We start from the raw sequence: 13,090 nt of genomic DNA on the forward strand, positions 1-13,090 counted from the left end.
AGGCGGTTCATTCATACTTTTTCTGACCTGGTCGCTCCCATAGTAGCTTTGACTAAAAAAGGAGCGGATCCTTCCAATTGGTCGCCTGAAGCTGAGTTTGCCTTCCGGTCCTTGAAGCAGGCCTTTGTCTCGGCTCCTGTCCTCAGACATCCTAATCCGGAGCTTCCCTTTATTGTGGAGGTTGATGCCTCAGAGGTTGGAGTGGGGGCTATCCTTTCTCAGGAAGATCCGGAGTCTCAGGAATTACATCCTTGTGCCTTCATGTCCAGGAAATTCTCCTCCACAGAATCCAACTATGACGTTGGTAATCGGGAATTACTGGCAGTAAAATGGGCTTTCGAGTAGTGGAGGCATTGGCTGGAGGGAGCTAGGCATACTATTACTGTATTTACTGACCATAAGAACCTGCAATATATTGAGTCAGCTAAACGGCTTAATGCTCGGCAGGCACGTTGGGCATTGTTCTTTACTCGTTTCAGGTTTATTATCACCTTCAGGCCTGGTTCCAAGAATACGAAAGCTGATGCCCTGTCACGTTGCTTTCTTCCGGTTCACAATAGCAATCCTGTTACTACCCCCATAGTTCCATCTTCAGTCATCCGGGCAGGCCTCACACAGGATTTATTTACTCAGTTAAACCAGCTTCAACACCAAGCTCCTAGGCTTACTCCTGCTGGTTGTCTTTTTGTCCCTGAATTTTTGAGAGGCACTGTTTTAACTGAGTTTCATGACAACAAAGTCTCGGGGCATCCAGGTATCACTAAGACCTTGGAGTTAGTCTCTCGCTCAGTGTGGTGGCCTAGTCTTTCTAAAGACGTTAAGGAATTCGTCCATTCCTGTCAGGTTTGTGCACAGCATAAGGTCCCTCATTCGTTGCCTATCGGGCAACTCATGCCTTTAGCCGTTCCTCTCAGGCCATGGTCTCATATTTCCATGGATTTTGTGGTGGACCTTCCCCTTTCAGCCAGATTTCGAGTCATTTGGGTGGTGGTGGACCGTTTTAGTAAAATGGCTCATTTCATTGCCCTTCCCCCGATTACCCTCTGCTCAAGGGTTGGCAGTTTTGTTCCTCCGCCATGTGTTCAGGCTCCATGGTTTGCCCACTGATATTGTCTCTGATCGGGATCCGCAATTCATCGCACGATTCTGGAAACGTTTTTGTGCCTCATTGAAGATGAGACTGTCTTTAACATCTGGTTACCATCCACAGTCTAACGGGCAAACCGAACGGGTCAACCAGCCATTAAAACAATACTTACGCTTGTATTCGGCCAAACTCCAGAATGATTGGTCCGAGTTTCTTCCTTTGGCCGAATTTGCTTATAATAACTCTTGTCATACCTCCACCAAGGAGTCCCCATTCTTTTTAGTCTTTGGTTTTCATCCTAGAGCCAACTCTTTTTTCCATCATTCTCAAGTTTCCTCGTTGACCTTAACCTCCCACCTCAGAGCAATTTGGAGTAAAGTGCACCTTGCCCTCAGAAAAGCTGCCTTCCGAGAAAAGAAATTTTCTGATAGGCTCCGACGTCCTTGCACTTTTAAGGTGGGAGATAAGGTATGGTTGTCAACTCGCAGCATCAAGCTCCGACAACCCTCGGCTAGACTGGGACCCAAATTTATTGGACCATTTCTTATCATTAAGAAGGTCAACCCAGTTGCTTTTCGGCTACGCTTGCCAAGATCTCTCAGAATTGGAAATACTTTCCACTGTTTCCTGTTGAAACAATATGTTTCTTCCAGGAGATTTCCTCGGAAGACCTCCCAGGGTAGATCTCCAGTGGATGTTCAGGGGCAACAGGAGTTCTTGGTTGAGAAGGTTTTAGATTCAAAAGTTTCTCGGGGCCGGCTTTATTTTTTGGTTCACTGGAAGGGCTATGGTCCGGAGGAAAGGTCTTGGGTCCTGGATGGGGATCTACATGCCCCTAGACTCAAGAGATTATTTTTTCACAAATTTCCTCGGAAACCTGGCTTTAGGGGTTCTTTAACCCCTCCTCAAGGGGGGGTACTTTTAGGCGTAGCGGTCCGTAGCCGGCCGCTGCACCTTCTCCCCTTTCTGCACGGCGCCTAGCAACGCTAGGACGCCGTGCGCGCTGAGCCGCCGGGTCCCTAGCAACGCCAGGACGCGTGCATGCCGAGCCACCGGGTCCATAGCAACGGGGACGCCACAGGCGGACCGCGTTCCCCGTTGCTGGTGTTTAATTAGTATGCACTCACACATGTTCTCTGGTCGTGCAGCAAGGCAGCTGCACGACATTTTGGGTAATTAGGCTCTGGACTCTGATTGGAGGGTTCCCTGTTTTAAGCCTCCTCAGTGCCTCACACAGACGCCGGTGATAGCTTCCTGCATGCTGCTCATGTTTGGTGAACGTCTGTTCCTGGTCTGCTGTGCCCGGTCTTTCCAGTTCTCTGAGTTCCTGAGTCTTGGAGTAGCCGTCTTATCCTAAGGAGTTCTTCTGGTCCTCGTTTACCTGTGGCAGTCGATAGAGGATCTTGCTTGGTTTCGTGAGTGGCGGCCCTGCCGCGAGTTGCGGCCTAAGCCGCTTTATATTGTTTTCTGGTATTGGAGCATTTGCGGAGATATCCGCTTCCACAGTCCTCTCCGGTACTCGGCGGTGCCGTGTAGGAGAGTGGACAAGTGGAGTATTTTGTTGTCCTTTTCCCTGGCGGAAATCCGCGCATACTTTAGTTTCAGCTTTGTTAGTAGCCCCTGGCCTTGTTGTTCAGTTAGAGGGCCCCTTGTTATCACCCTGTCTCGGTTCACTCTTTGTCTCTCATTAAGACCTGAGGGGGCATCGAAGATGGGCAGACGTAATCCGCCCTTCAAACGCGGCTGCCATGGGCCCAAGCAACCATAGTCTCGCAAGAGTGTGCTGACAGCACGGGCGAGACAACCCCTGACCTGAGAATCAGAATCATAACAATAGGGGCATGATCAGAGATAATGATGTCTGCAATAGACGTATGTGTAACCTTGGGGAAGAGATATGTGGAAGTGAAGATGTAATCAATGCGGGAGTGGGAAGAGTGGGGATGAGAGTAAAATTAAAAGTCTTTCTGGGTTGGGTGATAGATGCACCAAGGGTCAAGTAAGTGTTAGGAATGTCTGTGTGTTTGTGTTGCCCTGCATTGTCTCATTCCTGCCTCTAGGGGTCTCACTTGCTGCCTTAGTTCTGAATGGCAGTTGCACACTCTGTCCCTGCAGGCTGATCACCTGATTGTGAGCAGCTGTGGCCAACAACTTGTGCTGCTATTTAGCTCCAGCTCACCAGCATTCATGTGCAGATCATTGTGGTTCCGTCTGGAGTGTGACTAGGCTCTCTCCAGTTATCCTGTCCTGCTTCTGCCATGCCTAAATCTTGGAGACATTTCCTGCAGTTTGCTGTTACATATGCCTTGCTACAAGACTTCTAACCCTGCTGGATCAACATCTGCATTCCTGTATTATTATTTGCAGCCTGTTTCCACCCCTGCCTGATTACTACGTTTTGGTATGTTATTTTCCCCCTGCTTGGTTTAAACCCAGATTTCTTCATGTTCATTTCACCTCTGTAATTAACCTGGACTATACCAATACTCAAGCATAACCTTCCTCCCTGTTTCTATTACAAGCCATTACTATTATTTGGGAATATTGTGTTCTGTTCCATGTTAATCAAGGATCCAGTTTCTGTATGCTGATATTTTGCTAGTTCTTTTTCCACAATAAACCTTGTTTAATTTTCATCTGGCTTCAGCTAACCTCATTTCAAGTATGCACACACAGAGAAACCTAGTAATCCTAACAGAATGATCTGCCCAAATAAACGTGTGCAGGAGTTTGAGGTATAGCTGAATTTCATAAAATGGCTTCATTTCAGAAAAATTCCCTGCCTCTCGAGTTTATGCCGTTCGTGGGTTCTACATTGCTTGTGGATTTCAGAGAGAAACTGGAGAATATTCAAACCCTGTCTTCAGAGATACTGTCTGCTCTGCCTGAATATTCAATAAGATTACCAGTTCCCTTTAAGGAGACGCAGGGGAAAAGGGGAAAAGATGAGTCTGGTGCTCTCAATTCTGGCCGCAGTTTTCCAATCCCAAGCAAAGTGGAAGTTTCTGGAGCTTTCCACGACCCAGCCTCTCTGAGGAAGAAAAAAAAACATAGAAGGGATAAAAGCTTTGGAGGTCATTCCGAGTTGTTCGCTCGCAAGGCGATTTTAGCAGAGTTGCTCACGCTAAGCCGCCGCCTACTGGGAGTGAATCTTAGCATCTTAAAATTGCGAACGAAGTATTCGCAATATTGCGATTACACACCTCGTAGCAGTTTCTGAGTAGCTTCAGACTTACTCGGCATCTGCGATCAGTTCAGTGCTTGTCGTTCCTGGTTTGACGTCACAAACACTCCCAGCGTTCGCCCAGACACTCCTCCGTTTCTCCGGCCACTCCTGCGTTTTTTCCGGAAACGGTAGCGTTTTTTCCCACACGCCCATAAAACGGCCTGTTTCCGCCCAGTAACACCCATTTCCTGTCAATCACATTACGATCGCCAGACCGATGAAAAAGCCGTGAGTAAAATTACTAAGTGCATAGCAAATTTACTTGGCGCAGTCGCAGTGCGGACATTGCGCATGCGCATTAAGTGGAAAATCGCTGCGATGCGAAGATTTTTAGCGAGCGAACAACTCGGAATGAGGGCCTTTGTTTTTATTGCGGCAGGTCTGGACATTTTATTCAATTATGTCCTGCTCGCAAACCTAAAAAGAGCTTTCCTCATTCTGCCATAGTGCCTAATTCTGCTCAGTTATGCCACTGTGGTGCTCAAATTTCAAAAGGAGTGGTGTCCGGCCAAGCGACCCTAGGAGAGATGTCCATCCAAGCGACCCCAGGAGAGGTGTCCGGCCAAGCGACCCCAGGAGAGGTGTCCGGCCAAGCGATCCCAGGAGAGGTGTCCGGCCAAGCGACCCCAGGAGAGGTGTCCGGCCCAGCGACCCCAGGAGGAGTGTCCGGCCAAGCGACCCCAGGAGGGGTGTCCGGCCAAGCGACCCCAGGAGGGGTGTCCGGCCCAGCGACCCCAGGAGGGGTGTCCGGCCCAGCGACCCCAGGAGGGGTGTCCGGCCCTGCTGCCCTTGCCTTTGGGCATAAGGTTCCTGCTGCCCTTGCCTTTGGGCATGAGGTCCCAGCTGCCTTTGCCTTTGGGCATGAGGTCCCTGCTGCCCTTGCCTTTGGGCATGAGGTCCCTGCTGCCCTTGCCTTTGGGCATGAGGTCCCTGCTGCCCTTGCCTTTGGGCATGAGGTCCCTGCTTCCCTTGCCTTTGGGCATGAGGTCCCTGCTGCCCTTGTCTTTGGGCATGAGGTCCCTGCTGCCCTTGCCTCACGGCATGAGGTCCCTGTTGCCCTTGCCTCACGGCATGAGGTCCATGTTGCCCTTGCCGCACGGCTTGAGGTTCCTGTTGCCCTTGCCTCACGGCACGAGGTCCCTGTTGCCCTTGCCTCACGGCATGAGGTCCCTGTTGCCCTTGCCTCACGGCATGAGGTCCCTGCTGCCCTTGCCTTTGGGCATGAGGTCCCTGCTGCCCTTGCCTTTGGGCATGAGGTCCCTGCTGCCCTTGCCTTTGGGCATGAGGTCCCTGCTTCCCTTGCCTTTGGGCATGAGGTCCCTGCTGCCCTTGTCTTTGGGCATGAGGTCCCTGCTGCCCTTGCCTCACGGCATGAGGTCCCTGTTGCCCTTGCCTCACGGCATGAGGTCCATGTTGCCCTTGCCGCACGGCTTGAGGTTCCTGTTGCCCTTGCCTCACGGCATGAGGTCCCTGTTGCCCTTGCCTCACGGCATGAGGTCCCTGTTGCCCTTGCCTCACGGCATGAGGACCTGTCTGCCCTTGCCTCATGGCATGAGGACCTGTCTGCCCTTGCCTCATGGCATGAGGACCCTGTTTTTCCGTCTATTGGGCAAATAAGGACTGCCGCGTCAATGGTCAGTCCAAATGTTATTTTGTCTTTCAGGGTCACTTATTCATCCAAGTCTGCCATGCCAAAGGTCCGTGTGGTGTCTACCTTGCCAGAGGTCCGTGAGGTGTCCGCCTTGCCAGAGGTCCGAGAGGTGTCCGCCTTGCAGGAGGTCCGAGAGGTATCCGCCTTGCCAGATGTCCGAGAGGTGTCCGCCTTGCCAGAGGTCCGAGAGGTGTCTGCCTTGCCAGAGGTCCGAGAGGTGTCCGCCTTGCCATAGGTTCGAGAGGTGTCCGCCTTGCCAGAGGTCTGAGAGGTGTCCGCCTTGCCAGAGGTCCTGTCAAGGCCTGTCCAGCCCCAGGAGGGGGCTCTGCCTGTCCAGCCCCTGGAGGGGGCTCTGCCTGTCCAGCCCCAGGAGGGGGCTCTGCCTGTCCAGATTCCAGAAAGGATAGTTGATGGCCTGGCACCAAAAGGGTCATCAAACCCTGAAGTTCCAAGCGGGGTTCCACCTTTCATGCCCAATTCTAAAGTCCCTGGTGGGGCATCTGATCTTGCAACCCTAGAAAGGGCGTCTGGTGCAAGTACCAGTACCAAGAAAGATCTCCAATTAAAAACTCCATGCAGTATTGTCTTTGAAGGAGATCTTGCTCAATTCCGTGCCCTGGCTCGTCAGTACCTCATATACGTTGAATCGGATCCATCAATCAACATCACTCCAGTCAATGCAGTTAATTTTTTCATCAGATCCTTCAGAGGGGAAGCTTTGGACTGGGTTGAGCCCTTCATCAAGTCCAAAGATCCATTGCTCACTGATCTTCCAGCCTTCATAAAAGCAGTACGACAAAGATTCACCCCAAAATCAGACTGTCCAAAGTCATCAAAAGATTCAAACATTATCATATCTATGTCCAGTCAAAGTCTGTCGGTTCCAGTCCATAAAGTTAAACTAATGGTTTCTGTTAATAAGTCTTCATGTCTTGCCGATCCTGAGAATAAGGGCACTGCCCCAGTACCCGAGATCCAAGATTTGCCCGAGGTGTCTGCCCAGCTGGGGCCATCTGAGACTTCCCTGTCTAAGGTCCAAGAAGAGTCCATCTTGTCTGAGAGGCCACGGTTATCTTTCCTCTCTGATGTAACACCTAATTCGGAAAGCCAAGTCGTTGAGGAACTGCCTTACTTTGATGGAGATATCTCTCAGTGTATAGCTCTCTTCAAGTACTATCTGAGTTTTGATGACTTTTCCCCTATTGATATTATTGCTAACATATGTATGAGGTTCAGAGGGAAGGCCTTGAAGTGGGTAAATGGTCTTATAGATGCGGAAGATCCAGTTTTACAAGATTTGGCTGCTTTCCTCAAGGCAGTGTCCGAAAGAATCAGTTCACCAACTGTCCTCGCTCTCCTGGATGAATCTGTTAAAGTGTGCCCGTCTGAGAACCTGCCTTTGCACTGTAGGCACATATCTTTAGGTATTCACGCAGATTGCTCGGCAAGTTTGGCCTCTACAAATTTACCATCCGCTCTTGATACGATTCAAGAAAATAAGGGGTCACTACTGCCATTGGGTTGTGGCTCTGATTCTGAGAGCGAGCTTTTGGAGGATCCTAGACTTATAATTGATGGACCTGTACTGCCGAGTAGTGTCTTTGTGACACCTTCAAATAGGTCTAGGTAACCCAAAAAGAGGAGAGGAAAAAAGAAGAGAAGGTGAACTTTTAGGCGTCTGGAATCCGCCTGTTTAAGGGGGGGATAATGTTAGGAATGTCTGTGTGTTTGTGTTGCCCTGCATTGTCTCATTCCTGCCTCTAGGGGTCTCACTTGCTGCCTTAGGTCTGAATGGCAGTTGCACACTCTGCCCTGCAGGCTGATCACCTGATTGTGAGCAGCTGTGGCCAACAACTTGTGCTGCTATTTAGCTCCAGCTCACCAGCATTCATGTGCAGATCATTGTGGTTCCGTCTGGAGTGTGACTAGGCTCTCTCCAGTAATCCTGTCCTGCTTCTGCCATACCTACATCTTGGAGACATTTCCTGCAGTTTGCTGTTACATATGCCTTGCTACAAGACTTCTAACCCTGCTGGATCAACATCTGCATTCCTGTATTATTATTTTCACCCTGTTTCCACCCCTGCCCGATTACTACGTTTTGGTATGTTATTTTCCCCCTGCTTGGTTTAAACCCGGATTTCTTCATGTTCATTTCACCTCTGTAATTAACCTGGACTATACCAATACTCAAGCATAACCTTCCTCTCTGTTTCTATTACAAGCCATTACTATTATTTGGGAATATTGTGTTCTGTTCCATGTTAATCAAGGATCCAGTTTCTCTATGCTGATATTTTGCTAGTTCTTTTTCCACAATAAACCTTGTTTAATTTTCACCTGGCTTCAGCTGACCTCATTTCAAGTATGCACACACAGAAAAACCTAGTAATCCTAACAGTAAGTTGAGTTGTGTGCAAACAAAAGACAATAGTTGATAGGTGGAAAGGGAGACTGAGGCACTTACCCGAGAACTGTCCATGGATGGGTCGAATACCAAGTTGAAATCGCCACCCACAACCAAGTTTTGGCCGCCCCACTGCAGGAGCGTCGACAGGAGAGCTGCAAAGAAAGAGTCAGGGGAGACACTGGGAGCATATATATTAAGGAGGGTATACATGGTACCATCGATTAATGCGTCAAGTAAAATGAATCTGCCTTCAGGGTCAATGTGTTTCCTACTGATCGAGTGCTGTAAGCTAGCATGGAAAATGATGGCCACTCCCTGGGATTTGGTATGATATGGGGCCGATATGCAGTCCTCTATCCTAGGAGCCCATAAGGAGTTCCGAGGGTCATCTAGCCAGTGCGTTTCTTGAAGAAATACTATCTGAGAAGCCATACGTTTTAAATGAGAGACTACTTTCTTTCTCTTAACGGGGTGATTAAGCCCTTCTACATTCCAGGAAATTATGCGTAACAGGGTATTGTGAGAAACTCCAGTACTGTGAGAGGGTGGGGAGGCCACAGAAGCCATATCAACCCACACCTACGGTTGGGAACAATATGTTAAATATGTGAAAGGTAAAATGGGGCCCCACCCTATCCCAGCCAGCGGGGTGAGGACAACCTAGGAGGGGCCTGAGTCCCCGGGTCGGGCAGACAAAACAAACCAAAAAACATAGAGATATTAACATGAACAGTAAAAACTGTAAACAAGTAAGGAGTGAGCTAGAAGCAGCCATGCTTTACATACATGGCACTCACAGGCGAAACCTGCGAGAAAGGATCAAGATAATGATAAGCAGTAAGTTAGTAGGCAATAGTCAAAGTCAAGTATCGGGTAAAAAGAAGTGTAATTTCGCCTCTCCCGGGTCATCGAAGAACAGTGGTTTGCCATTTTCAAAAATCCGGAGGCGTGCTGGGTAGAGGAGAGAGAACTTGACCTTGGTTTCGAAGAGGTGTTTACAAACAGGAGCAAACTCTCTGCGCTTGGTAGCTACAAGTGCTGAGAAATCTTGAAAGATGAGGAGGCGTTCTCCGTTGTAGGATAAGGAGGCCGTTTTACGAAAGTGATCAAGAAGTCTCATCTTGTCGGCATAGTTCAAGACTCTCATTATGACGGGACGGGGACATCCAGTGGGGTTCCTCCGCTCCGGTCCGAGCCGGTGAGCTCTCTCAATCATGAGTGGGACTCCTTTAAGATCCATAGCTAGTTGCTCTGGGATGCCAGATGAGAGGAGGTCCATGACCTCATGACCCTTGACCGATTCCGGCATTCCAATGACCCTCAGATTATTACGCATTCTGCGATTTACAAGATCATCGATCCTCTCTGAAAGGTCAGCAATCTCCGATTGGTTAGCTAGTATGGTTCTCTGGGCTGAGGACCAGTCATCTTCCAGCGTAGAAATTCGCTGTTCCGCTTCGTCCAAACGTGTGGAATGTTGGTTGAGTTGGGTTAGCGTGGATTTGATGGCTTCCTTGATGCCTGCTAATTTTTTGTCGAGCAGGGGGCCCAGAACAGCCACTAGGTCGTTATGCTTCATTTTCGGCTGCTTAACAGGCGGTCTGGATCTACGTATACGTTGGGACGCAGAGCGTGAAGTTAAGCGGTTGGAGTCAGAGGAGTTGCCACTAGGGGTTCCGTCACAAGATGGCAGTGACGCCCCCGCAGAAGTCACTGATGTAGGAATCAGGAACTTTTCCATGCTGTCATAGAATAGTTACCGCTGTGGAGGTGCGCAGAGCATAAGAAATGCCAGAGGTGTGTCGGGTTTCACACGTGAAGCGCCAGGCCAGTATGGTGTCACATCACCGCGGATTCAAAGCAAGCATCCAAGTCCGGAGCCAGCCCACTCAAAGGGTAAAATGGTATGATCACAGTCCGCTCATATAGGACATCCTGAGAAGAGCCGAGTGAATGGTGGGCAACACGCAGGGAAGAGGGCAGCGAGCTGAGGCAGGTATATAGTGTTTCTGTCTTGAAGAGGGGGGAGAGTTCCCCACCGCACCGCTAATACCGGATAATATCAGCAGTGAGGCTCCCGTCTCCCACCGGCACCGTATCCAAGCGCAGCTTGAAGGTGGTGAGGTGTTATGGCCAGCGGCTTATGTAGTGCGCAAAGGGCGCGGGCTGCAGCCTTTCTCCCCGCGGGTGTGGGGGGGGGCAGCGGGATGTGTGGGTGAAAGAGCCCGGTGGTGGGCTAGTGGGAAATGGCATCTGGGAGCCACACAGAGGAGGACACCTTACCAGTAATGCTGCTGGCTATGCAGTGTTGGTGTCCTCTCCCCTGTGTTCCGCTCCGTTCCACTTAGCTGCAGCAGCAGGGGTGAAAGAGCCACCGGGTCCCGCCGCCATAACTAGGAGGCCGACCGCGGCAACACCAGCCGAGGCCTCCCGCAGGAGCTGTAGTCGCGGGTCAGAGGGAGACGATACCCGCAGGTAACAGGTCCGGGGGCCGCTAGGAAGTGAGAAGCAGGGGCGTGCGCCATGAAAACGGCACGGCTGGAGGTCTGGCGGGTGGGCTGTAAAATCGAGGCCCCGGCTTTGGAGCTTAGTGTAGGCCGCAGTCCACGGGAGCTTTTCTGATGCTCCCCGACTCCGTGGCTTCAGGCTTTCAGCAGTAGAAGAGGCAGGGGGGAATATAGAAGGGAGGGTAGGGGCAAGTGAGCAAGTTTGGGTGGGTTAGGAGGGAGATAAGGTGATATTAAAGCAGGAGCTGCAGAGAGCTGCAACTGCTCTCCTCCGATGTTAAGCCACGCCCCCTCTCTATCCATTCACTACCTTAGTCAGTGCTGTCTCTGTGGAGTGTTGGGCACGAAATCCTGACTGAAGTGGGTCCAGTAAGCTGTGTGAGTTAAGAGAGTGTGAGAGGTGAGTGTAGGCAAGTCCCTCAAGTAGCTTGGAGGGGCTATGAGGCATTATGTTCTGTGAAGGTACAAGAACAAATAAAAGTTGAGGGTGGTATTGGTATGATTAACCTACAATGGAGGTATTTGGACTGGAGGCATTTAGGAAGGTACCCAATGAAAGAGTCTTAGGTCATATCTGCAGTGATGAAGGTACTGATGCAAGTGACAAAAGCTAAGCTCTGAGTAAGTGGCATCATGTTAGGGATTGGGGGATATGTCAACTAAATGAGACACTGGTTTAGGAATGCAGTGACAGATAGTGAGGGTAGATAAAGTTTTAGGCCCAGGGACAGGTAACCAGCATTGCCCAGTGGTGGTCATGTAGACGGGTGTGGTATACAAGTTAGACTGTCATTAGGTCAACACCATTTGGTGGACAGGGTCAAAAGTCCTACAGGGTTAAAATGTTTGTTTTTTTGTGTTATTTTGTGTTTTTAAACATTTTTTCCCCAATTTTGTTGAAATTCATCCACTCGCCGCTTTTTCGAACTCAGTCGCTCGCTTTGCTCGCCGCAAGGTTGCTAGAGGTTATATTTTGTGACATGGATAGTTAATGAAAAAAAAGTTGTAAAAGCATGAAAATCCCTAAAAAAACATGTGTCGACATTTTAACCCTGTTGGACTTTTGACTGTCGACCTTTTGATCCTGTCGGACTTTTGACTGTTGACCATTTGTTGTCAACCTAATAACTATCTATCTTTTAACTGTCTATCAACCACCTCCTGTATACAGTATATGAGGATCTGATATCTCATGATATCCAGTAAGGGAGGTGTGTGACAGTTGTCCAGTGTAGAGGTAACCAGGCTGGTTATCCTGCAACAGATGGTTGTGGGTAGTCATCCAGTCATGTCATTTTAGGGTTATTGGTTCCGATAAGTGGAAGGGATTGGTAGGGAGAATATCTTTAAAAATGTGCTTAATTATATATTTGTATCTGTTTCTTTCAGGAATAGCTGCAATTAGCCGACATTTTGAGAAACATCAAAGTTTACAACATCTAAACTTAGCAAGAACATCAGTGACACCAAAAGGTAAAAAAAAAAAAAATGTGCACACTTCCTTGACGGACCAGGACTACTTTAAATTATATATATTTGCCAAATTAGAAATTATATAAAGATTATGATACAGAATATGCAGAATACAGATGTGTCCTCTTGCATATTTGCTCTGTGCGCTACATGTCGCGTTACACATAATGTGTGAGTGCCGTATGAATCGGTAGCGCCGATCGTCTTTTTTGCATTTTTTCCATGAAAATGCATCATAGACGCAAGGTAATGTCATAGGATGCACAAGCTGCTTCTGTTGATTAATGTGATATACAGCATGCTTGTATTGTGTATGTAATTGCGGCTCTATCTGCATCCGAAATGCCACATTACTGTGTTTTCCATGAAAACACTGTAGCATAGCATTTTGTATGCAAATACAGTCGCAGTAACACACAGAATATAGGCATGCTGCATATCATATTAATCAGCAAAAGCTGCGTCTAAGACGCAAAAAAAGAAGTTCGGTGCTACCAATTCCCGCCACAGCATGGCGCAATTTCAAGGGCTGTTAGCTTGATTGCAGCAAGGATGTAAGAGGACACATCTGTAGATCACATCACTTATGTTGTGAGCATCTTATTCTAAGGCACTGGTGTTTCTATAATGGGTGCAATGTGTGCGGTGCACATGGGCCCCTGAGTCCAGAGGGGGCCCCCACACACACACTGCACCCATTTTTAAAATACTCACCCCTCCGAAGTCATGCGCCGGA

General features: G+C 49.1%; 1 protein-coding gene across 1 annotated transcript in view; it reads left to right on the forward strand.

Annotated features, from left to right (window-relative positions):
* Positions 1 to 13,090, forward strand: part of LOC134969339 (capping protein, Arp2/3 and myosin-I linker protein 3-like) — a 1,162,896-nt gene that overhangs the window by 229,290 nt on the left and 920,516 nt on the right. The window contains exon 8 of the mRNA XM_063945252.1: positions 12,271 to 12,354. Coding sequence (XP_063801322.1) covers positions 12,271 to 12,354 — 84 coding nt within the window. The remainder of the gene's footprint in view (positions 1 to 12,270; positions 12,355 to 13,090) is intronic.

This window comes from Pseudophryne corroboree, chromosome 11 (assembly GCF_028390025.1).
Source record: "Pseudophryne corroboree isolate aPseCor3 chromosome 11, aPseCor3.hap2, whole genome shotgun sequence".
NCBI classification, from domain to species: domain Eukaryota; kingdom Metazoa; phylum Chordata; class Amphibia; order Anura; family Myobatrachidae; genus Pseudophryne; species Pseudophryne corroboree.